The 25991-nt window shown below is 56.7% G+C and overlaps 1 protein-coding gene across 1 annotated transcript in view; it reads left to right on the top strand.

Annotated features, from left to right (window-relative positions):
• ZSWIM5 (zinc finger SWIM-type containing 5) overlaps positions 1–25991 on the top strand; it is a 137830-nt gene that overhangs the window by 93577 nt on the left and 18262 nt on the right. Inside the window, exons 2-5 of the mRNA XM_075003151.1 lie at positions 11134–11490; positions 16572–16720; positions 17506–17656; positions 23019–23198. Of these exons, the coding sequence (XP_074859252.1) occupies positions 11134–11490; positions 16572–16720; positions 17506–17656; positions 23019–23198 (837 nt within the window). The remainder of the gene's footprint in view (positions 1–11133; positions 11491–16571; positions 16721–17505; positions 17657–23018; positions 23199–25991) is intronic.

Raw genomic sequence — 25991 nt, 5'->3', positions numbered from 1 at the left:
AGTCTGGAAATTCTGAAATAGGTTGGGTCACGTTAACCCTGTTCATATGACTTGCGTTGAGGGTTGCAACTGAGCCTGGACACATCTGCTGAGTCCCATAAATATCCCTGTCGTCTTTCCCGTTTGTTTTTCCAAGCATTGGCCTGTTGGAAGGTTGGGAGTCTTGACAGTTTTGCAAACTGCAAAACATCTGCTTATGCATAGGCCTGTCCCTCTGCAGATACTGCATGCTGCCCTGTAACTGACCTCAACTCCAACTGAGACCGGTGGCATCTCTGGGGAGGGAGGGGCAGGACAGGAAAAGGTAGTTTAAGCATCCTTCTTCTCAAAGGTTGATGGCAGAGGACTGGGTAAACTCCAGCAGATGCCATATGAGCCTCAGCCCGGAAAAGCCATGTGATGCCTGGCCATTTATCACTATTACATGCCTGATAACTGGACGGCAGCCTGTTGTGCTGCAAACTCTGCTCTGATCAGATGTGGGTTCTTGGGTGCTGGTTTCCTGGAGTAAGAGGCTGTGCTTTGGAGGAGAGATGAAGTGAGGCCGTGAAGCTGTCGTACCCAATAGCCGCTCTTTGTTAGCCAACATGCCAAGAGACATTACCGAGGGTTTCTGGAAGCAGTACTTACTGGATTTCATTTAGGTTATTTACTAATATTAATCATTACAGTTCCTTCCCAGAAAATTAGCCTGGCAGCTGTGAGGTTACTGGGCGTTTTAACCTACAGGCCTAGTTGCAAAGTGTGTGTGTGTGAGAGAGAGAAATGTCAATACATGAATCAAGCTCATTGCCTCCTTTCATGCCAATGTCCAACGTGGTCCATCTCGTGCAGGAGAACAAAGGATGCTATATTGTGGACCCTGGCGAGAAGCTAATTTCCCTGCTTGTACGCAGGTCTGACTGTCCAAGAAGAGCACTTCAACTCCTGTGAGGGCGGGTGTCCCTACAGAACAGAGGCACCTTTCAGAGGCAGCTGGGCGAGCCTTCCCCCCCTCTCCTGCCATGTCAATGAAGCAGCAAAGCAGCCTGACCCTTTGCTACGCTGGTGTCATGAATCTGAATCCCAGAGTGGCCATAGCAACTTAGGCCGTTTTCCGGAGCTTGGCCTCTGTCACGCAGCGTGTGTTGGTCCAGTGCCAGAATCGGGCGGGAAGCGGTTGGCCCGTGATGAATGCTGACGAAGGGGACCGTGCTGCCGCTTCGTGCGAGAGCTAGCAAATCAAAGACCGAATGTTCCGAAGCGGGACAGCAAATTTCCACCCGAGCTTTAATTTGACTCTGTAGTCGGGGGTGACTCAGATTCTCTGGTGCTTTAACTCCTCTTCCTCCTCCTCCAGTTTTTCAACGCTCTGAGCGGCGCGCACACAGGAGAGTTTAGCATGGCTCACCCTTGTTCCTTGAACTGCAGCTTCCCATGCATTGTCTTGGGTGGATTCGGTTTGGAAGGTTTGAGCAAAATCAGTTGAGCTGTGTTTTGGCATTGCACACCCATTGCAACGTATGCCCTCTGGGACGTCCTGCTCAGAAATTTTGTGCCTGGTAATTCACAATCCCTTGAAGCTAGAAATGTCAGCTTTTTGTAGGTCCATTTAGTGCTGTAGTTCTTGTGGGGGTGTGAAATTCAGGGCAAACTAGAAGAAAATCAGGTCAGTAGTTTTGAAGTTACAAACATGCTGAATTTGATAGCTGTGATGTACATTAGTAACAGAGAGGGAGCCGTGCTAGTCTGTATTCTATCAAAACAAAAAAGCAGTCAAGTAGCACTTTGAAGACTAACAAAATAATGTATTAGGTGATGAGCTTTCATGGGACAGACCCACTTCTTCAGACCATAGCCATACCAGCACAGACTCAATATTTAAGGCATAGAGAACCAAAAACTCTTGGCTTAACTTAATTCTTGACTCCCCTCTCCCCTGCCCCTCTACTCTCTGATTGGCTCACCTTGATAATTTTTTTTTTCTGATTTGTCAACCTTGATTACTGTTTTTGGTTCTCTGTGCTCAAATATTGAGTCTGGTCTGGTCTGGCTACGGTCTGAAGAAGTGGGTCTGTCCCACGAAAGCTCACGTAATAAATTATTTTGTTAGTCTTTAAAGTGCTACTTTATCTTCATACTACATGGCTTTAATTTAGTTTAAGGATCCCACAATTAGAAATGCTTTTGTAAAGATCTTTCCAAATGTCACTTTCAGATTTTCTTCAGACTTCATTTTTTTTTTTGGGGGGGGGGGGGGGGGGGAACCAAAAAAAAAGCCCAAGGAGTCCTGTGGCACCTAAAAGACTAACAGATGTATTTGGGCGTAAGCTTTCATGGGTAAAGCCCATGTACAAAACAAGAGAGTTGGGCACTTTCTGACTGCAGCTGTCCTTGAGTTAGCATCAATAAGTTGGGTTGCAGACAGCTGAGTTTGCATAACTCTGGTGAAGGACTCCGCCTATGCTGGTGAAACTGGAGGGTTTTGTTAGCTCCAGATCAAGGAATTGAGCGAGGCCTGTAAGGCACTTGGGTTGCTGCCTCGACGCTCTTGTCTTACTTTCAATCATCAGTGTGTTTGAACGCACTGTGAAAGGCAGCGAGTTGGATTGGTCACAGCCATGTTTGAACACAGCCGCAGTTTGTTGTGCAGGGCACCTATGCCAGAGCTGCCGTGGTGCTGGGCCTGCAATTTAGAAGTCCGCAGAGGAAAATGCCACAAGGTCGTGGAGCCTTCTGCAAAAGCCCAGGATTAAAGGATTTTAAGTGCCCATGGCGGAGCTCAGGAGTTTCCCATGCTAAATAGCTCTGGACATACTTCCAGGTTTGTTTTTATGTCGGAAGTGAAGTCGCACTAATGCAGTGTCAGAGGTGAAATATCAGGAAGTCAAAATGGGGAAAAAACAAAACTGGAGATGCAGAATTCTGTGTTCATGTTAGTTTTGGCCTGTGTATTCTACATTAGGGATCTTATAGTCCCACCAGCTATCAGCAAACAGCTTCCTCTCTTGTCTAGGCAGTGAACGGATAGAGCGATGGGTCAAGCACTACTCCGAACTGTACTCATGCGAGAACACTGGTTGATGCAGCCCTCAACACCGGCGAGCTCCTGTCAGTTGTGGACGAGCTGGACCAGGAACCAACTGTGGTCGAATTGAAGAAAGCTATTGATGGCACTGCAGCAGGAAAGGCCCCAGGCCAGGGTGGTATACCACCAGAGGAAATCAAGTGTGCCCTGGACATACTCCTGGAACCCCTACATGAGCTGCTGTGCCTGTGCTGGAGAGAGGGTGAGGTTCCACAGGATATGCGGGACGCCAACATTGTAAGCTTGTGTAAGAACAAAGGAGACAGAGGTGACTGCAACAATTACCGTGGAATCTCCCCAAGTATCACTGGTAAATTGTTCGCTTGTGTCATCCTCGGCAGACTCCAGAAGCTCGCTGAGAGGGTGTATCCTGAATCCCAGTGTGGATTCCGTGCCGAGAGCTCTGCCATTGACGTGATCATCTCCCTGAGGCAGCTGCAGGAGAAATGCAGGGAGCAGAGGAAGCCACTCTACGTCGCCTTCATCAACCAGACCAAGGCTTTCGACTCGGTCAGTAGGGATGGACTGTTTAAATTGCTCCACAAGATAGGCTGTCCACCACGGCTACTCAAGATGATCCAGTCTTTCCACAAAGACACGAGAGGAACCATCCAATACAACGGCACATCGTCGGATGCCTTCAGCATCAGGAGTGGTGTCAAACAAGGATGCATCCTTGCTCCGACATTGTTCGGGATCTCCTTCGCGCTCCTCCTGAAGCAGCCTTTGGGTCCTCAACGGAGGACATCTTTTTGCAGACAAGATCTGACGGGAAACTGTTTAACCTTGCAAGGCTTGAAGGCTAAGTCAAAGGTGCGGGAAGTGCTCATTAGAGACATGCTGTTCCCAGATGATGCTGCTGGAGTGACACACGCAGAAGGCCAGCTTCAAAAACTGCTGGATCCGTTCTCCAAAGCATGCATGGACTTCGGGCTTACCATCAGCCTAGAGAAGACAAACATACTTGGTCAGGACATTGCTGAGCCTCCATCAATCAGCATTGACAATTACACGCTAGAGGTCGTCCACGAGTTTACTTACCTCGGTCCACTATCACCGACACCCCGTCACCGGAGTCTGAGCTAAACAGGAGGATTGGAAAAGCAGCCACAACTCTGTTCAGACTTAGCAAGAGAGTGTGGAACAACAACAAGCTGTACACTCACACCAAAATGCAAGTCTACAGAGCCTGCATCCTCAGCACCCTCCTCTACGGCAGCGAGTCTTGGACCTTGTATGCCCGCCAGGAAAAGAGGCTGAATGTCTTCCACTTACGCTGCCTCAGGTGCATTCTTGGGCACTCTGTCCTTCCATGATATCCCAACAACGCCATCCTCGAGCAAGCTGGAATTCCAACCATGCACACCCTCCTCAGGCAGTGGCGGGTCCGCTGGCTTGGCCACGTCCACAGGATGAATGATGGAAGGATTCCAAAAGACATCCTGTACAGTGAGCTAGTCTCTGGCAAAAGACCTCCCCGACTCCCCCAACTGCGCTACGAAGACGTCTGTAAGAGGGACTTCAAGGAGGCAGATGTCAACCCAGATAGTTGGGAAGAGCTGGCAGATGACCGCAGCGGCTGGAAGCAGGAAGTACACAAGGGCCTTCAGAAGGGCGAAATGAAGATCAGACAGCTGGCAGAGGAGAAGTGAGCCCGCAAAAAGGACAGCAAGGACCTGCCAGACACCCACTGCAGATATAGTAAGGACTGTCACTCTTGTTTGGGCTTCCACAGTCAGTCAACGCTGCAAATGACTATCTTAAATGGAGTTATGAAGGGTGCGATCCATAGTCTACGCAGACTGAGGGATGCCTTGGACTTGAATGGAGGAAAGAGCTCCTCACCTCACCCTTCCTTGTGTATCTGTGCATAAGAGCTGCCATTCTAGTGGAAGAGTAGAAGTGGATGGGATTCTGCTTAAAGTGTGTCAAGACTGCACCTTAGCTGAATGGAAGGGCTGCTGTGTGGAGACAGAGTGCTCCATCCTGGGCTGAGCTCCGGGTCATGCTGATTCTGGGCCCTCTGAGCTGTGCAATCAAACTCCACATGAATGAGAATGCTGTACAGCTTGAACCTCTCTCCTCTGGCACCCTCGGGATCTGACCAGTGCCAGGCGAGAGAATTTGCCAGACCACGGGAGGTCAGTACTGGCTAGCAGCATTACCAATACTTCCACTGCTTTCTGGGCTCTGAGAAGACAGTTGGGGTAAACTGCAGCTAAATAACATTGCAGCATGCCAGGATGGGGGACTGGAAACAAACTTTATGGGACCAGGAGAAATTTGGCCGCACCCATAAGTGGGCGTCCGGCTGACTAACACCATGCCGGACAACAGATGTTGCTGGATTAGAGAGTGCCAGACTAGAGAGGTTCAGCCTGTACTGGCTGCCACTCTGACAGGCACTACACATACATATAGGGAGAGACGGCTAGAAGCACAGAGCTTGAGCTCCAGGCTGCCCTCCATTGAGTCTCTTCTGTTCTGCAGCTGGCCTAGCAGAGAAGAGCTACTGCACAGCTTTGCCCCTCGTTACGTTTGGGAACGGTGATTTTCTCCTTCCTGGATGCTGCATGGAGGCTACTGCCCTGGTGCAGGAAGTTTAAGTGGTTTTGCTTAGTATGGCCCCGACTCTCCTGTGCATTGGTAGGTGAATAGTTCACTTAGGATGGTGATCCCCTCACCATGGGATCCAAACGTTTGCAGCTCTGCTTAGTACAAACTTTAGACAAGCCTCGTTGGAATACGCTTAGCCGTTCTCTAACCTGGCGGTGACCTGTAGGTACAGAGAGCGAGTTTTGTGTGTTCTAAATTGGGAAGTAGCCACAGTATTTTGAACCAGACTGTACAAATATTTAAGGGGGGCGCGGGACGGAAGCAGAAACTGTAACTGTTTTTCTTAGACAAGTCAAGCTTGGATGAAATTTGACAAAACCATAATTACGACCAAGAGAATTAATTTTTTTTCATGATTTTCAATCCCTGGCACTGTCACCGTGCTGGCAGCAAATCAAACACTCCGTTACTTTGTGTTAAATGCATGTTTGGAACAGAAGATAAAATCCTAGATAAGCATTCAACTGTAAGAACTTCTGAAGCTGAATCACGGGGGGAGAACGCAGAGCCAAGTGTAGGTCTCTTCTGCATTGCCTGAGCCAGAGTCGAGCACAAAGAGAGAGAGAAAATGACCTCTCGTGTAGTGTGACCATTTAAAAACATTATCCAGAACCTCCAGTGGCAGGGTCGTGGTGGAATGCATCTGACCACTGCTAGGTAGGTTACATGACTATCCAGGAGCCATTAAAAGGCCGTTCTCCAAATCAAAGATGAGATGTTGACATACCTTGAGTAGGTGGTGCTTGGGATACGGGTCACAGGGTGCTGACTGGGATTCCTGTGGCTGTGTGCAGGTAAGCGTTACGTTATTGGCAAGGCAGAACCAGGGATAGGTGCTTACATAGAAAATTAAATGAGCGGACCAAACAAAAGCTGTATCCTTTAACCAGCGCTCACTAGTTGTAGAGCTTCTCATCACTATAGCAACTGCCCTCTCGTCTAGTTCCCCCCTCGAGGACTGGAGTCACTCGGCACTGGGAGCCTATTGGGTCCCCAGCCTTGCTGCTGGTGTGTCTGGGCCAGGAGGAGATCGGTGTTCCCTGAATAATAGGCACTTGGGCGGCCGCCCAAGAGAGAGTCAAATGCCGCTTAGCTGACTGGCAGAGCGCCCACAGCTGGCAGCGTGTGCTTCTGTTGGTGGCACACAACCACACATGCCTTGGTGCACACAACAAAAATTATTCCGCATGTGGACGGAAAAAAATCACAGGGCGCATTGGAGGGTTTCCCTCCAGCTTTGCACTTGGCTGGCTCACTTCCTGGCTCACAGAAGATGAGGGAACTGTGGGTAGCTGCAGATTTTCCTAACACTAATGTAAATATTCCCAAATAACTCTGATGCCGCAGCCAATTCTTCTCACTCACCATGTTTAATTTCCAGCTGAGCTTATGATAAATATTTTGTGTAGAGTTCCTAGTTTATTTTACATAGGCCTGCTGCCTTGACAGCTAGAATCTCAACTGACACTTAAGGCTCTAACGCCAGATTAACTTGGCAGATGCAGTCTTATTTGCAATGAAAATAGAGGACCTGAACTGAGCTCACTCTTTTCCCTAGTGTCGCTTCAGCAGCAGGAGCGGGCGGTCGTGAGAGCCTTTTTTTGGGACTGGCACCTCGAGTGCGTAGAACAGCTACAGAGACTCCCCGCCTAGTTTGCTGGTTTCTTTCCCGATCTAGTATTTGTGTGCAGCGGCTGGAGACCGAGTCCTCAGCTTGGCTCTCCACCAATGGGGTGGGATGTACTGGTTCTCTGCCTACTTGGGGCCAAGTGGAGGGAGGTGAGGCAGCCCCTCTGCGTGTCCCAGGCAGACACAACTTGGGGGTCAGGAACCAGGTGGGACGTGGGTCTCAGGTGGAGGTGAGTCGTCCCGTTCCGGAGCATCGCAAAACCGCCAGCAGGGTTCGGTGGTGGCTGCCCAGGAGACATTCCGCCACTCGAAGATGGAGGCCGCTTGGGCAGGCTGAGAACCTTGTCTCCGTCGCAGGCACGCCCTCAAACTCCCTCTTGAATTACCCATCCCTGGGCCCAAATTCAGGCCATGGTTCTGTCGGGAAAAGTAAGCGCTCCCAAGCTAGTGGCGTCCCCCTCGCTTTAGAGCCTGCGCCTGGAAAGCAAACGCTTTAAGGCAGCATTTACAGTGAATAATTGGTCTTAAAGTTTGTTTTTGTTGTTTTTTTTAATTATATAGAACTTTGTTTCGTGTGCTTTTAACTCACTCAAAACATAAGCGGGAAGGAAGTGGGCACTGGAACCGAGGAGCCGGCCAATACCGCAGACCAGAGATGTGGTAAAACATAAACACTCTGGGGTTTATCCTTGAGATGTCTGTGGCATGGCTGTGCTTGGAAGGATTCACGTGGAGGTAGGGGCGAATGGGGTAGTTCATGCGCTGTCTGCTCTGGCTCTCTGCGTAGGTGCCCAAAGGAATACGTAACCCAACGCCACCCTCGAGCTGGGAGTGGAAAGGAGAGACAAAGGGAGCCTGGTCTGTCCTTCCTAGTTTTGAAGTTAAATGTTACCAAATTAGCTGCTTTTATCGACCACATGGGCCGGGTTTGAGTCCCTTCACATGGTCGAAATCTGTTTAACAGGTTCCTTTTCTGCCCCCTCCCCCGGTTCTGAAGCGAAAGCAGGCCTCTTTGACACTTAATCAGATTCAAATGTGGGGCTTGGCGTGGGTTTAAAGAGACTGGCAGCGACTCGCTGGGTTTGATGCCATTTATTAAAAACCTCTGGTAGAATTTGTCTCGGAAAGCCTTTGTGAGGGCTGGCAAACGCACAAGCGTTTTATGCAGTTAATGTAGTTTAATCTACACCCCCCCCCTTCCCCTGTCATTGATTGTAACCCTTCCTGTCGTCGGCCGCCTGCTCCAGGGGGACGGGAGGTTTCTCTCGAGATGGGCTCTTAATAGGGCTGCGGTGATGCAGGCGAAGTGAGCATCCTCCCAGGGGAGGGAGGAAAGCTGTGCTCGAGGCTCAGAGGATGGAGTCGGGTTCTTGGATACCAGGCCAGGCTCTAGCATAGGCAGAGGGGGTGAGCCCAGGCCATTGTATTAACCTCCCTGGGGCTCCCCTGCAGAGGGAGGTCAGCGCTGTTGGCCGGGGCTTCCGACGGTGGCCAGCGAGCCTTGGTTCTGGGGTGCCCAGCACAAAGCAACTTAAACAGACCTGATTTGTAGGAGACGGGTGCTCAGTGTTTTCTGCCCGGGGGGCCCTTAAAAATTGCCTCAGGTTGTGACCCTGGAATCACCAGTGCTCTGCAGACAGCAGCCTGTGACCCTGACCAGCCTTACGCCCTGGGCAGCAGGCGGGCGGGCGGGAGCCAGGTGAGGGAAAAGGCCAAAGGCCTTGTTGGTGAAGCACGGGGAGGTGTCCTGCTGGGAGGCTGGTCAGGCAGGCTGGTTTCTCCGAGCTCTCTGGCGGACGGTGGAATTTCTGAGCTACTGTCTTAACTCCAGCTGGAGGTGGATAAACGCACAATCTCTCCATATCGCCGGGGCGCCTGTTGGGTGCATCCTCCTTCCCAGGCCCTTCCCTTAAATCCCCCTTCCTCAGCCTTCCTTCTCTGCACCTCGTCTCCTCTTCTGCCCTTTCTTTCAAACAAGACTCCAGTAGCTGCCTGTTTCTTGCTCCGTTGTGTGGGTGTTCCTGGCACCAGGGGCCCTGCTCTCCAGTGTGTTTACCAAGTACCCTGGAGGCCTGCTAAGCCGTGACCCCAAAGAACAAGGGAATGTTTTATTCTTCTGTCCGACTGCTTGGCATTGGCGATGCGCTCGTTTTTAAGGGCCTGGTGGACCCAGGCGAGGCAAGGGGGCTTTTCTGATTAACAAGTGAGCCTTTCAGCTGGGCAGGGCAGCTCAGTGATGTTAAATCCCGCCTGTGCCCATGGACATGCTGGGCCCGAGGCAGCCTGTGTGACAGACACCCCACTGTGCAGCCGTAGAACCAGAATCCCCTTGAAGCTTGGCTGCCCGGGGATGTAGTTCATGGAACAAACAGAGGCAGGTTTAAAGCTCACGGAGGAGCAGCGGAAGCCGGCGAGCTGGAGGCGGGAGCCACCTTTTCTCGGTGGGGCTCAGCTGCCTCCAGGGCTTGTGCCAGTGCCTTTTGTTTCAGCCCCTGTGAGCGCCAAAGCAACCTGGCTGGTGGCGAGAATGAGCAGGAGCTGCCGGGTATTATCCCTGTCAGGGAAATGGAAAGTGCGTCTGGTTCCTCTTAGCCCCAGTGTGTGTGGGCAGTGCCAGCCACGTAGATAGCACGACGCCAGGCACGTAGGGTGAGCCGTGTGCGTGGAGTATTTGCCAGCCTGGGCCCTGTATCCTTAAGGAAATTCAGAGTGGAGATGTCATGGTTAACCGTTCAACCAGTGGCCCTCGCCATAAATGCACGAGGCTTCCCAGTTACGGAACCGGTGAGGATGGAGCGGCCCCCACCTGCAGCGGGCAGGGGGCTGCTCCAGCACTGTGGGGCCTGCTGCAGGTGGGGGGCGCTTCAGCCTGGCCGGAGCAGCCCCCGTCCGCGGCAGGATGGGAGTGAGGGGGGTGTCCCAGCCGAGCCTGGCTGTAGTGCCCCCTGCTCACCCTCCTCCCGTGTAACCGATTACCTGGTTAAACACAGTGTCGCCTGGGTAACTAATGAAAGGAGATTTTACGTCCCTAATTCGGAGGCGGCCGTTGGAGGAACGGCGCCTGCGCGGAATAACTCCGCTTTTCCCCCGGAGACTCCGCTCGTGAAGGAAGCGGCCAAAGGGCTGCTTGTGGGTTTGGATGGATCAGGGTGTGTCTGCACCACCATTTCAGAGTTGCAGCCACCTGGCCGGCAGGTGCCCCGGGCAGAGCTCTGTAGCCTTCCCAGGGTGAGGGGCGTAATGGGCTCTGACTGCATCTGTGCTTCAGTGGGGCCAGTGAAAGCTGAGTATGGCAAGGACAGGGCCTGTGATCGGACCGCTGCGAGCAGGGGCAGAGAGAGGCATCCCTCCTGGGGAGCTGGCAGGGACTGCCACCTCAGGAGTCGCCTTCAAATGCCACCTCAAAACACCTTCACCCTGACTCCAGCCAAAACCCGGCCATGGTGAAGCTGCTGGTGGGTGGAGACGCCTGCCTGGCATGTGGATAGATAGTCTCTCGTTTGTTCCCTGTGCTCCCCAGTCCTGCTGCTGTTGCTCACCTTATACTTAAATGATGAGCTCTGTGGGGCAGGCACTGTCCGTCCTGCTTGTGCAGCCCCTAGCGTGGGGGGCTGTGGTCCATGACTGCACCTCTGAGGTGTTACCAGATACTGCTACTTGGGGGCCGAGTCCTCTCCACACAGTTACGTTTTGGATGCTGTTCCTGGAGGTGCTTGTAAACGTTGGCGCCATCAGCACTCTGGAGCGTTGTGTGTTGGGGTCCATTGGCCAAGCTAAAATTGCCTCTCTTGGTTTCCTTTCCCCGCCCCCCCGTTCCGCAGGATTCCACCTGAGCGGGACAGTCACGGAGCCGGCAACGGCCACAGAACCAGAGATGACCTACAAAGTCGCCATCAGCTTCGACCGCTGCAAGATCACTTCCGTGACGTGTGGCTGCGGGAACAAGGACATTTTTTACTGTGCACACGTGGTGGCGTTGTCGCTGTACAGGATCCGCAAGCCTGAGCAGGTCAAACTCCGTCTTCCCATCTCCGAGACCCTCTTCCAGATGAACAGGGACCAGCTGCAGAAGTTTGTTCAGTATTTGATCACGGAACACCACACCGAGGTCCTGCCGACGGCCCAGAAACTGGCAGATGACATCCTGTCCTCCAACTCCGAGATCAACCAAACACATGGTGAGTCCTGCGGCTTGGTGGGTGGCCTGCTGCAGTATCTTCAGCCTCGGGGGCTCCTGGGGAGGGGAGTCTGTCTGAGGGCAGGGGAAGGCTCTGCAGGAGAGTCTGGGCCTAAGAGGGTCTGGATGTACAGGGGTTGGTGGATGGGGGAGCAGCTGTCTGTACAGTGAGGGGGTCAGGAAGTGGGGGAAGGGAGTTTGCAGAGCTTCCTGCAGCCGGGTGGGAAATCTTGGTGTGGGTCTGACCCAGCGTGATACCTTGCATGGGACGAGGAAATCTCCATCCTCCTCAGTCCAGGCACTACTAGGAGCTGAGCCCTGGTCCTGCCTCTTGCCCCACAGTGATTTACCTCTCTGCTGGCTGCCCTGGGAGCCTGGAAAATGCTGCTGGGGAGGGTTGTACGATTGCTCTGGTGGGTTCCTTGTCCCAAAGCCATTTTTCTGTGGGGAAGCAAAACCTGCAGGGGACATAAATTCTACCCAGGCCCAGTGGTGCACAATTCCACCAGGAGTTGCACTCACTAGGGTACTGCAGGAGAGCCATAAAGCAGTGAGGCTTCTGGATTCCTTCCGAGCGTCCAGAGGCTCAGGAGGAGATGGCGCTCCGTGGGCTCTGCGTAGCGGCAGTGGGACTCTGAACTTGCGGGTCAGTTTTCACTGGTGCAGCATGACAGCCGTCACACGGCAGCAGGCGCGTCGGCTGCTGGTCAGTCTGCGGCGCAGGAATGCCGCTTTCCACGGGTGGCTTCTGCTGGACTCCTGGGTGGGAACTAGCTAAGAAAAAGGTTGGAGGTCAGCGTGGCTCCTTCGCTGAAGACGAACGCCCCGCGTGACCCTGTGACCAGAAGAGCTAATGTGAGCCTGGGACGCGCACACAGGGGGAAATCGGGAGTCGGGGTGGAGTGGTCGTTTTACCTCTCCCTATGGCACTGCTGGGATCTTGTGCCGGGGGCTGGTGACCACTTTTCAAAGAGGTTGATAAATAGAGAGGGGTCAGAGAAGAGTCATGAGGATGATCTAAGGATTAGAAAACCTGCCTTATGAAGATCAGTGCAAAGAGCTCAACCAGCTACTAGCTTCTCAAAGAGAGAGGCTGGGGGTGACTTGATCACGGCCTGTAATTACTGATGTTTAGGGAAAGTTCCAGCCCCGATCCAGCAGCTGGGAGCAGAAGCAAGACAGATTCAGACGGGGAACGGCCTTTTGGTTTTTGCCAATGAGCGGGATTAGTCATTGGAATAATGGACAAAGGGTCGAGGGGTATTCTCCCTCGCTGGCGATTGTTTCGGTCCAGACGGGCTGTTTTACTTAGCTCTGTGCCCTAGGAACAGTTGTGGGGCAGGCATCTGGCCGGTGGTGTCGGACCGGATGGTCGCAGAGGTCCCTCGTGTCCGTGGAATCTAGAGCTGACCAGCACCTCCGGGGGGACAATAGGGTTTTGCTGGGAAAAGGGAGGAGCCACTCCTGCAGGTCTGCCCCATTGCAGCTTCCCCTCTGTCAGCACTGACCCCCCACAGCCCTTTGCTGCAGCCCTTTGGCTCCTCCTCCAGACTGTCTCGCCTCCGCTGCCTCGCCAGTTATGGGGCTAGAGGGCGGGAGGCAAATGTCTCAAGCCTCCCACGGGGTTAGTTTTGCTGGGGATTTTGGCCCCGCAGAGCCAAGCGCTCGGAGGGGGGCGGCAGGCACGGCTCTGCTGGAGCACTGAGTTTCTGTGTGTCTGTCCCTCCGGGGCTCTGGCCGTTCAGCTCTTGGTCAGTCCCTGTGGCAGTGAAACCACACTGTGCCTGCAGTGTGGAACTGTTACGTACACCCCCTCCCTGCCCGTGCGCCGCCCCCTCCCTGCTCCTGTTCTGCTCCCTCCTTGCCCCACCCATGCTCCGCCCCCTCCTTGCCTGTGCTCCGCCTCCTCCCTGCCCGTGCCCCACCCATGCTCCGCCCCCTCCTTGCCTGTGCTCCGCCTCCTCCCTGCCCTTGCCCCACCCATGCTCCGCCCCCTCCTTGCCTGTGCTCCGCCTCCTCCCTGCCCATGCCCCACCCATGCTCCGCCCCCTCCTTCCCTGTGCTCCGCCCCCTCCCTGCTCCTGTTCTGCTCCCTCCTTGCCTATGGCCCACCCCCTCCCTATCCCTGCCCTTGCCCCACCCATGCTCCGCCCCCTCCTTGCCTGTGCCCTGCCCCCTCCCTGCCCGTGCCCTGCCCCCTCCCTGCCTGTGCCCCACCCCCTCCCTGCCCTTGCCTCACCCATGCCCACTGCTGTCCACCCCAGCCGTGCCCCTTCTGGTGAGCTCAGGGGCTGCCGTGCCACTCCAGGGGAGGGGGAGGGTGCCCCCGCACTCCCTGGAAGCAGCACAACGCTGATGGGGGGAGGGTGAGGCTGGGGGGCATGTGACCCCCGTGCACCCCCACACATTGCCCCCAGTTGCACAGGAACGTCCTTTGGCAAGCCCTGGTTTTAGGGTTGGTTTAAACGTGGCTCCAGCTGGCTCAGCTGCAGCATTGCTGGTCAGAAGGGCGCTGCCCTGGCCCATGGCTCTACCTCCTTCCGGGTCTGTTCGTGTGCTGTCCTCGCTGCAACCGTCGGCCCAAAGCTCCTCTGATCGGCTGGGTCACAGAAAAGGAGAGGGGCTTTGAGAGGCGCCACCCAAGGCCTGGCTGTGCGCGCCTCCCCAGCTCGGCTGTTTTCTCACTACGCTGCAGCACAGGCCGGCTGCGTCTACACGTGCACGCTACTTCGAAGTAGCGGCAGTAACTTCGAAATAGCGCCCGTCACGTCTACACGTGTTGGGCGCTATTTCGAAGTTGAAATCGACGTTAGGCGGCGAGACGTCGAAGTCGCTAACCCCATGAGCGGATGGGAATAGCGCCCTACTTCGACGTTCAACATCGAAGTAGGGACGTGTAGACGATCCGCGTCCCGCAACATCGAAATAGCGGGGTCCTCCATGGCGGCCATCAGCTGGGGGGGTTGAGAGATACTCTCTCTCCAGCCCTTGCGGGGCTCTGTGGTCACCGTGGGCAGCAGCCCTTAGCCCAGGGCTTCTGGCTGCTGCTGCTGCAGCTGGGGGTCCGTGCTGCATATACAGGGTCTGCAACTAGTTGTTGGCTCTGTGTATCTTGCACTGTTTAATGAAAGTGTGTCTGGGAGGGGCCCTTTAAGGGAGCGACTTGCTGTTGAGTCCGCCCCGTGACCCTGTCTGCAGCTGTGCCTGGCTCCCTTATTTCGATGTGTGCTACTTTGGCGTGTAGACGTTCCCTCGCTGTGCCTATTTCGATGTTGGGCTGAGCAACGTCGAAGTTGAACATCGACGTTGCCAGCCCTCGAGGACGTGTAGACGTTATTCATCGAAATAGCCTATTTCGATGTCGCAACATCGAAATAAGCTATTTCGAAGTTGGGTGCACGTGTAGACGTAGCCGCCTCCTGCCGTCCTGTGCCAGTTTGCCCCCGCGTGGGTTTGTCACCCTCTCCGCACGCCCGCGAACCAGCCCAGCGGCTTTCCATAGTGCCCCGTGAGCAAGCAGATGTTCTTCCGGGACGTCTGCTGGGCTTCGGGGAAGGCTTGGCGATCGGCTGCAGGATTTCTCCCTGAGCGGCCAGGTCCTAGGGCACGGGCCTCCAGCCACTTTGACCTCTCTCCGAGCTTCCGAGCCATCCATCCGCTCCAGGCTGGCCGGGAAGTCCTGGGCGCCCTAGGTAGGAGCAGAGGGGAGATTCAGCCTGCGCTTCTGTGCAGCGCCCCCGGCAGCAGCCGTGTGGCTCGGTTTGGCTTCTCCTGGCCGGAGCAGGCACTGCTCTATTTTAGCCCTCTCTGGCGCCCTTCTGGTTTGTCATCTTGGGCCCTGATCCTGCCCAGTAGATCTGCCCGGACACTGGAACACCTGGTGGCCCAGGACTCACCCGGCTCTCACTGCCAAAGCAGCGTGCTGGGGTGGAGCTCCTCCTTGCAGGGAGCTGCAGTAACCCCTTAGATGCCTCACATTATAATCCCAGATATAGGTACCAAATGACGGGAACGATTACCAGTCCAGAGAGATCTTGGAGTCCTTGTGGACGGTTCTCTGAAAACATCGGCTCCATGTGCAGCAGCAGTCACAAAAGCAAACTGACTGTTAGGACTCATTAAAAAAGGGATAGAGAATATCTTACTGCCTCTCTGTGAATCCCTGGGACACCCACAGCTTGCGTATGGCGTACAGAGGTGGTTGCCTTATCTCCAAAACGATCTCTTGGCATTGGAAAAGGGCAACTAAAACGACTAGAGGTTTGGAACAGGTGCAGTCTGAGGAGAGATTAAAAAGCCCTGGAGTTTTCAGCTTAGAAAAGAGACAACTAAGTGGGGAGACGATGGAGATCTATCAAACCATGAGGGGTTGGGAGATAGTAAATAAGGAAAAGTTGTTGACTTGTCCTCATGACACAAGAACTAGTGTCAGCAAATGAAGTTACTGGGCAGCAGTAAAAGGAAGTTTGTCTTCACCCAGCACACAGTCAACCTGTGGAACTCCTCGCCGGAGGGTGTGGTGAAGCCCAGGACAAGAACAGGGCTCCAAAAACAACCAGAGAAATCCATGGGTGGCCATTAGCCAGGCTGGGCAGGGCTGGTGTCGCTAGCTTGTTTGTCAGGAGCTGGGAATGGGGGATGGATCTCTTGATTCCCTGTTCCGTTCGTTCCCTCGGGCGCGCTGCATGTGGGCCTCCGTCGGCAGCCGGGACACTGGGCGAGATGGACCTTTCTCATAGTCTCACCCAGCCCTTCCCAAGCCCCTCGGTTCCCCCCGGGATCTGTTCTCCCCTCTGGGCACTAGACACCCTGCAGCAGGGTCGCTCCCATGCCACGCCGGTGACCTGTGGTGCTCCCTGTCGGGGCTGGCTGACACTGAAGGAGTAACTCAGGCGCTCACTGACGAGTGCAGAATGAGCCGGGCTGGGCACTCGTTGCTCTTGTGTTGCTAATGAGCCCCAGGGTTTAGTTCTCCGGCTGGCAGGCAGCATCTCCTAGGGCTCATATGCCCCCCCCACCCCATCTGAGGGAGCGTGCCTGGGCGTCTCACCTGTGGCTAACGCCATGGCCTCCTCCCCACAGGTGCGCCAGACCCCACTGCAGGGGCCAGCATCAACGACGAGAACTGCTGGCACCTGGACGAGGAGCAAGTGCGAGAGCAGGTGAAGCTCTTCCTGTCTCAGGGCGGGTACTACGGCTCCGGGAAGCAGCTCAACTCCATGTTCGCCAAGGTGAGCGACCAGGGCCTCCTTTGCCCACAGGAGGGTCCTGCCACGGCCAGAGCGACCCAACCCCTGTGCTGCCGTGGCCGTGGCGGCCTGGCCCCTGCCGCGTTGCCTGCCTTGGCCCCAGCCCAGGTGCTGCTCTGAGGAGAGAGAGCTGGGGGGGGTGCAATCCTCTGTCCTCTCAGGAGCACTGCAGTGCCCTCCGTCAGCCCAAACCTGACCTCATCCAGTGCCGGCACCCCCGCACCAGCCCTCTGTCCCTGAGCCCAGCGCCGGCACCCCCAGCCAGAGCCCCCGCACCAGCCCTCTGTCCCTGAGCCCAGCGCCGGCACCCCCAGCCAGAGCCCCCGCACCAGCCCTCTGTCCCTGAGCCCCCACACTTCTCCAACCTTCTGCCCCCAGCCTGGACCCCACCCTCCCAAGGAGTCTTTGGCTTCAGCCCCACCATGTGAATTTTGTTACATGCACCAATATGATGGGAACGTGTTGCACACCCCCCGTGTCCATGTCGCACGCCCCCGTGTCTCGCACCCCCTCCTCAGTGTCCATGTCGCACGCCCCGTGTCACACCCCCCCAGTGTCCATGTCGCACGCCCTCTCGTCATTGGTGCACATACCAAAGTCCATGCCGCGCAGGGGTGGGATGCAGGCCGTGCGCTGTGGGACTCGCCCCCAGCCTGGGCTCGGCTGGCTAGAGGTACCCAGCAGCGTGAGCCCGTTGGGATGACCGGCTCTGCGGCTGGCCCCTCCCGTCCGTAAGTAACGTCGGGACGTTCCCCCCGCGGCGGCAGGTGCGGGAGATGCTGCGCATGCGGGATTCCAACGGCGCCCGCATGCTGACGCTGATCACGGAGCAGTTCATGGCGGACCCCCGGCTTGCCCTCTGGCGGCAGCAGGGCACGGGCATGACGGACAAGTGCAGGCAGCTCTGGGACGAGCTGGGTAAGTTCCCTGCAGGGTGGCTGGGCGCCAGCTCGCTTGGGAGGGCGGGCGGGCGGGAGGCATCTCGGTGCCCCAGAGCACCTCAGTGCCCAGCGCTCCCTGGCCCCGCTGGGTCGTCCTGAGAGGCTGTAGAGGGCTGCAGGGTGCAGAGCCGGGAGGGGCAGCGTATCTTGGGTTCGCAGTAAAGCCGCCAGCGCCTCCACCCTGGGCGAATGGCTGTCAGGGCCGCTCAATGCGCCGCAGGTCCTACCAGCTGCCATGGGAGCAGCTTTGCCTGCGGCTTAGTGCCGGGGGTAGGGAATGAAGGAGAATTGTTGGCCAGCTAGAAAGCCAGGGTGAGACGTGGTTTGGGGCTGACCAGGACAACTCGGAGCCTCGTCTGTACGTTGGCGGCTGCTGTGGGGCAGGCGAGGCAGGCCCTCGTCTCTGGGGGGCGGCGTTGGCAAGCCCGACCCTTTGTGCCGCGTGCACCCCCAGGGTTGTCACGCTCCAACGCCCTGGCCTCGGTCTTCTGGCCGGCTGCACTGTGCCAGGTCCTGCCACAGGGCATGCCCCTCAGCTCAGCACCCTCCTTGGCAGCCCACCCCGGGCCGGGTGCGTACGAAAACCAAAGTCCCCTTCGGGTAACAAAGCTCGAGTGCTGGATCGGCCAAGGCAAGCGGAAGGAGCTGGTTACAGGCGAAGGAAAAGCCCAGCCTGCAGCCTGGCGCCTCCGGTCAGCGACCAGCGCTCGTCGGCTATGGCGGTGGCAGGATGCCTGAGACAGGTGCTTGGGATTCTGCCCAGATGCTGTGGACGACTGTGAAGGTGTCGCGTGGGGGGAACGGCTGTGACAGCCTCTTTCTGGAGAGGTGCTGCCGGGATTGTGGGAAGTCCCTGCCAGGACCCGTCCGGCGGCGCCGGCTCGGCTCAGCTGGCCTGCAGCAGGGCCTCAGTGGACAGAGACGCCTCGCGGCCTGCGAAGTGCTGCGGACAAGCAACGCGATTTCCCGGCAGGAAAACCCTGCAGCTGGGCTGGAGAATTTTGACGGTGTCAGCACAACGGTGGGGCAGAGAGATTCTGCCAGCGGCTGTTTGGCGCGTAATGTGGGCAGGCGCAGGAGCCTTGCACGGAAGCTCAGCTGGTGGCAGGCGGGAGTCGAGGCTCTCTGGATGGCCCTGCAGATCGGAGGTGGAGCTGCAGCCGAGCTCCGGGTTCTGTTGGAGGCACTGCCGGGGCTGGAACAGTTTTTGCAGTCGGGGTGAGAGCCACGGAACTGGAATGGAAACCGCCTCAAGCCAGGAGGTGCTGCAGACCCCCAGCCTGCCCCCATGGGTGCTGCCCAGCCCTCAAGCGCTATCAGGGTACATAAGCAAGACCCCCAGAAGTGGGAGAGGAGGCGGCAGTGGGGGGCGGGTCAGTTTGCACGGCCCAGAAGAGCTGTGGCACCAAGTCTCTGCGGCTGTGTCATTTGACATGGCCCGAGGGGCTGCTGAGCTGCCGTGAGCAATGCGGTGTTCCCGCCGAGGCGCTGAGCCCCAGGAGGAGGGGAGGGGGCTCAGCGCTTGTGCTCAGGCCCAGCCGGGAACGGCTCCGCTGACCGGTGTTTGCCCCAGTGCAGGTCAGCGGTGCTGCGGGTTTCTCTTCGTGCCGTGCCGTGCCCCTGGGAGGGAAGGGCCTTGTGGAGTTTCCCAGCCAGGCTAGCTGGCCAGGAGCTGGTCTCCGGAGTCCTCGGCAGGACGGCAGCTTTGTGGGCTAGCGAAGAGCCTGAAGTCAGAGTAGAACGCGCGGCCCGTTTTCAGCTGGCAGAGGGCTGCCCCGGATTGGCGTGCAGGGCCTAGCACGCGAGTGTGTAGTTGTGGCCTGGCAAAGCAGGCGAGGCTGCTTTTGGAACCAGCCAAAACAAGGGAGGGAACTGAGCCATCCGAGAGGTCTGCCAGGCCCAGCCCAGCGTGAGAGCTGCTGGGAGAACCATTTGCCTGCCCCTCCAGGTGGCTGGGTTCTTGCACAGGAAGACCCAGGTACCCTTGGGGGTGGCTCAGCGTAAGCCTGAGCTCACGTGCAGCCAGGACCAGAAAAGCAAATGGCTATCGATGGACCTGCTGTCTACGCACTTGCCCACTTCTCTTTCGACTACGCAGCCTTCTCTGGCTGCCGGGGAGCGGACGAACCAGGGGCCTAGGGAAACCTAGATTCAAAGCCACTGGGGCCAAGCTGTCGCTGCTGCTGAGGTTGCAGTTCCTGTTTGTCCCGGGTTGTTTGGAGCCCTTCAGCTCCACTGAGATCAGCACAGCCCCTCGGCTGGTGTACCACTCAGCAGCCGGGCAGTGCTCTGGCAGTAGGGAGGCCGTCTTCTACTACCAGGCATTGACTGCTGGCCCCTCTGGCCAGAGATGCTCCCAGGCTTCATCCTGGAACCAGGAATGCTGCTGAGTCGCTCAGTGTGTCCCGTGTTTTCCAATTGCAGCCACACTTCAGTGCGCAGTTTCGCATTCCTTCCCCCTTAGAGCAGGCCAGCTGGTTTGCAGGGAGGAGGAAACAGCGCTCGGCTCTGCAGCAGTGGTTTTTCAGCTCTCCGTTCTGTGGCACATGGGAAAATTTTCTGCCCAAAAAAAATTTGTCCGACCGAAACAAAACCAAGAAACCCACAACACGTCCGGCAAAGCCAGAATGCAGTAATTTAATCTCGGGTATCGTAGCAATGAAGGAGTGACCTGGCGCCTGGCTTTCATACCAGACAATATAGACACCAGCGTGGGATCCCTCAAAAGGGTCCGATGCTCACGGCACATCTGTGAGCTGCTCAGGGGACACCGGTGTTCTGCAGAAGGTGGCTGGAGAAACGCCGCTCTCCAGGGCCGTATTCCGGAGCGCTCTGGAGCGGCTGCACAGCCCGGGTCGCATTGCAGATTTCCTTTAGAGGACTCGGATCACCTTGTTTCACCCTTCAGCGGTGGATTTAGTCTCCCACGCTGGGAAAGGCTGATCAGAAAACAAGGGACTAGTCTTGGGAATCTTGTTTGCCGAGGGGACGTTTCCAGTGCTCCTCTCTGAACCGCTGCCTCTGTTTAGCTCAAGGAGTCGTGCGCCTCAGGAATACCAGACTCTGCCCGGCCTCCTCTCTGCTCAGTGGCGCAGGCAGGCAGCTGTGAAATTGAACCACCGAGCTGTGCCCCCCTGGGCTCCCCAGATCCCAGAGGTTTGCCAGCGGAAGCTGACAAGCGCAGGGAGAATGTGCCCCGCAGATTTCAGGGCTGTCACTTTCACATACAAATTGTGGATGTTTAGAACTCTTGCAGTGTCCAGTGTGCGCCGTTCATAGCGCCGTCCCTGCCCGGCACTCGGCAGCCAACACTTGCCACTGGCTGCGCTGTAGCTGCTGCTCGTGTGCAGACAGAACCAGGGAGGATGATGGACAGTAACGTACCGAAGCTGTGTGCGATCCTCCTCCAAACACTGCCCCCGAACCAAAACGCCTGCCTGGAGCCCAGGCTGCACTTAGGCGGCCCAGGAGGAGGGTGGCGGTTTGTCGCTCAGGTACATCAGTGAGTGCAGATGAGCCGCCTGCCCTCAGCAGCTCCCTGGCTCCGTCAGGAGAACAACTTGTGGTCAGCATTAAACCCGGTGATGCCGAGAGCTTTCCCTCGGCGTTTTCTTCGCTTGCATGAAGGGGGGAGAGTCACAGGCATTGACCCAAGGGAATCTGAGCCAGTGCCGTGCCCAGAGCCGGGGGAAGGGGGGCGAAAGCCGGGGAGACCTGGCCTACTGCACCCCCACTCCTGGTATCACCTCAGCAGAGATGCCCTGTACCTGGTTACCCGTGTGACACTTGTGTGACCCTAAACCTCACCTCTGAATCCAGCCCTTTCTGCTGAGCGTACAGGACGGTGACCTGAGGCGGCAGTGGGGGGTCACGTGACTGCCTGGACCCACGAGCCTGCCGCCTGCAGGAGCGTGAGGCGGCGGGAGAGCTATGGCTGTGCTGGCTGTGGGCCGGCTGCAGCGCTGGGCTCCACATGAACTTCTTGCCCCACCCGGAACCGCTCCCCGAACGGCGTCTGCAGGCGGCACGCTGGCTCTGCGGCCCAGCCTGATGCGGTCTGTGCCGCGCGTCCGGACCAGTCCTGTTTGCGGTGGCGTCCGCAGCGAGAGCTGGGAGGGAGGCAGTTCCCCCAGGGGCCGAGGGCAGGGTTTGCCCTCCTGGGTAGCTCTGCGATCCCTTCCCCTCCTCCGGGTTGCAGGAGTGCGGAACGCAAATGGGCCGTGCTAGGAGCCCGGACTAGCAGCCCTGCTCTAGTATAAGAGGGCTGCGGATCCTCTCGCTCGCAGCTTCAGCTCTGCTCTCACCTCAGACGGGATCTGCAGCAGCCGCCCTGTGCTGGGGCAGCCGTTAAATAGCAACTAGGGAAGGGCGCCAGCCTGGAAGCATCCCGGGCTGTTCTTCTGCCAGGCCCAGGGGTCGCCTGTCGCAGTGCAGGCCAGCCTGTGCTCTGGGAGTACCTCCCTGACTCACAACGTCTCTGCTGCAGCCTGGGGGTCCAGGGGACTAAGACAAACAGCGATCTCTTTACGTAGCCGAATGCAGCTGGCCCGAAGGCCAGCGGCTGCCGGAATTCTGCTCTTTGCTCCAAACCAGGCTCAGGCGAGTCCGTGGCAGACTCGGCAGCTTGCCCGGGCGTTTTTGAGCTCACTTTGAAATGTGGTTCAAATGTAGGGTGAGCATCCGGCTCGCTTCCGCCTGGACAGCCCCATATTTTGGGTGCCAGGAAGGCATCCCAGTTTATTTTAAAAAGGGGGTTTTCTGTATAGCATTAGGGGAAGCCGAGAATGCACCCATGCGGCTGCCCCCCATCCCCAGTTCTGGGGAGCTGGGAGCCAGGAGCTGGACCTGGCTTGACTGGGTGGGGGCAGCCGGGAGCCAGACCGGTGTGGCTGCCGCAGGATTCCCAGCTCCTGTGGCTCAGGGAAGCCAGGAGCGCACTGATACTGCTACTGGCTCCTTCCCAGCACCGCAAGGCGTGGGATGGCAGCCCTTGGCAGCGGCAGCTGGTGAACCATTCCTCACCCCCATCCCGAATTCAGGACAGGGAGATGTGGTCACCCTGTTCAAACAGTAGGTTTGCCCTGCCCAGGAGAAGCCCTGCCAAATGAACTGACTGGCTCCCCCAGCTCTTGAGATTATAATTTAGCTTCATTATGGTGGCGTTTTAATTGTTTTTAAGCTTCTAAATCTGCCCCCTGGGCTCTGCCAAGGGCCGCGGGGGCTTTAGAAGCTTCCCTGGCAGTTCGGAGGCAGAGGTGCCCATTCGGCGTAGGTCAGATCACGCGGAATCGTTTTTCCATGCGCATGTGGGTTTGTGTGTCGTTTTCTCCCCCGTGCAGGGGCCCTGTGGGTGTGTGTCGTGTTAAATCCGCACTGTAAGCTGGAGGAGAAATCCTGCTGGCTCCGGCAGCTCCGGAAGTGGAGTGACATGGATGTGTGCCCACTGGAAGACGGGAATTATGGCAACGAACTTCCCAACATCACCAACGCGCTGACGCAGAGCTCGAGTCATGGCCAAGGTGAGTTGGGACTGGTCGGCTGGTGGGGCTTCCCTGAACCCTCTCCTGCAGGGTCTCGGCGGGTTTGTTTCCCTTGGTTCACCTGTAGTTGGCGGCAGCTGGATAGAACGTAGCAGAGATGCAGCCCAGATGAAGAGCTCGCTGCCGAGAACTCCTGGCCCTGCTTTAGTAACTCTTTGGATTAAGACTGTTCTGATTACGTTTTTAAAAATATCCAGCTCTTCCGCAGCGATGCTGTGTTACTGATGGGGCAGTTTTCACTCGCGTCAATGGACTGTACACAGAGTAGCCAGAAGTACGGTGTGGCGGGAAGGAGAGACTCAGACACGCTTTTGTGTCACAGTGGAGGGATTTTTGAGAACTCAGCATTAGCTCAGCTCTGCTTTTCCAGACATCAATGGTGTTTTACCACTGGCTGTGTTGGGGGGGAGTCAGCCCCATGGTAGAAAATGTCCTGGCAGAACCCACATCCCAGAGAAGAGAGTTACACCAGCTGGGTGCAGAGGGCACAAGTGGCCCGTGTCTGCTCTGGCTGGTGCCCAGGTTCACATTCGCTGTATGTTGGATGCTGACTCAAGTGCAGACCTTGAATTCAACTTTGATGGGGCTCATTTTGCATTCTGCTCTGCACTCAAGGATGAAATTAAGCCAGTCAGTTTCAGGTGTTTCCTGCACAGCTGGGGGAATTTTCAGCACTGATATCATCAGCAGGGGCATTCGCTATAAACGGTCATTCGAAGCTTCCCTTCCACCTGGCTGTGAAACTACCTAAAGATCGGACCTGAACTCCTAGACCATGGGTGTCCCTTTAACACCTACCACGCTCTGTGAATTTCGAGCCAGGTGAGCCGGAAGTCCCATCCTGTGTCCACTGAAGCGGAGTTGAGCTGTGCAATTCTTGGTATAATATTTCCCCACGTGGGATGAATGAGCTGATGTCATAGAGACTTTGCCAGTCGCCACTTTTTCCCGGATGTTTAATCTCACGTAATACTCTTGTTCTCAGAGTGTCGCTTTCGCATTTCAGTAGCCGAGTTATTCACGGGGGCAGCTGAGCGCAGCTCACGTGGAGAGCACAAATCAAGCAACTTATTTGTGGCACTGTGCATGAGCACTCACATGTTTTCTCAAACCCTGGCAAAGCACTCGAGCCCTTTAATTGTACGTACCTTTTTTTTCCCCTCTGCCTGAAACAGACATTAATTGAAACATACTGCTCTTGCGGTGTTTCCATCTGCTGCGCTCTAATTGGTCTTTCGTGTATTTGATGCAGCCAGTGGGGCAGCAGGGAAGCAGCGGCGTTGTGAAGTAAGCTGCGCTCTTCTGGGTGTAATTAGTGATTTAAGCCTTCCCCGCTAATCTTGCAGGCCCAGCAGACACACCAGCCGTGGTGCAGAGAGCTGTTGGGTGACACCCATGTCAGCTAAGCGCTGAACCGTACGCATGTGCAACTTGCTAGAGTTCCGTTGTAATGGGGCTTGGGGGTCCCCAAGCTCTGCACCCTGTCCGCAGGCTGGAGTGACTCACTTCACAGGGGAGCAGTGGGTTTATTCGCTGACAGGACACAGCATCGTACAGAGGAGTCAGTGCAGCAGGCAGGGACAGCCAGTCCAGTCCATGTTAGGGAGAGGAGACCCCGAGGGGTCCCCAGAGCTGGGGCCTGGCCCCCTCCTTTGTCTCTCTCTCTCCCAGCCCAGACTAACTGCTTCCCAACTCCCCGTTCCAATTCAAACCCCTCAGGCTCCACCTCCCCCTTTGTCTGCAGTACAAAGGTGTCACCTGGTTGCCCTCAGCAGGAGCCCCTCCCCCTGTGCGAGCCCCTCCTGTACACACATGTATCCCCCACTCCATCACATCCATGTCTTAAATGCGCTTGGTCGGGGGCCATGTGAATTTCGGTCGGGGCCGTGCAGCTGTCACGTTACCCCAGCGGAGATGAGCGCAGACCCAGGAGACCCAACTCCTGTGGCCGGGGACCAGGGCTGCTTCTGCGTCCCTGGGTGACCCGGGCAAGTGACGGGAACTCCGGGGGCCGGATTTTTGAAGGCATCTGAGGCTGCTGGAAGGTGTGTGCAGTTGTAGGCCCCCAAATGCTTTTACAATTCCAGCCCATGGCCCCCCAGCCTGACAGGAGGGGTTACAGTGCAGCCACCAAAGGTGAGAGCCAGAGTTGAGGACTCACCAGTCAGCTGGGCACCAGGTGAAAGTGGAAGTAACCAATCAGCCAGGTCTGTCCCCCGCACCCCTGAGCAAATACTGAGCGGTGCCTGTATTTCACCTGGCAGCTGGGCTGGCTGTGCCCAGCCCCCTCCCGCCTCCACGCTCAGGGCAGCCACAGCCAGCGGAGCAGGAGCCGCGCTGGGCTCTGTGCCACTTACACACACCTACCTGCTGAGACCAAGCTTGCAAATGAGTCCGACCCAGGGAAAGAGCCAGGAGGGAGCTCAGCGGCTGCCGGAGCCCCGCCTGGGCAGAGCTCCGAGGTCCGGGGGGTGCTCTCCGTTCCCAGGCCTCTGCTGAGTACGCGCCAGGCCAGACAGGACTGTTGTGATCATCGTGTCCGCGCTGCTGTCTAAGCCAGGCTGCGTAGCGCTGTCCCGCCTCCCGGTTGTGGTGTGTAGGTAGATTCTGGGACCCCCCAGCTGCCAGGAGCGTTTGTTATTTCAGGTCCTCTAAGGTGACGTGTTTGGAACCTGACTGGATCCCTGAACTCCTCCCTTGCAAGCCCCATCGCCGCCTGGCCTCACCTTGGCTCTCTGGGGCGGGGCGGGCGTTTCTTTCCCGGCTCTGGCC

Source organism: Carettochelys insculpta, chromosome 9 (assembly GCF_033958435.1).
Source record: "Carettochelys insculpta isolate YL-2023 chromosome 9, ASM3395843v1, whole genome shotgun sequence".
Lineage (NCBI taxonomy): Eukaryota > Metazoa > Chordata > Testudines > Carettochelyidae > Carettochelys > Carettochelys insculpta.
This window is presented reverse-complemented; position numbering and strand designations above follow the sequence as displayed.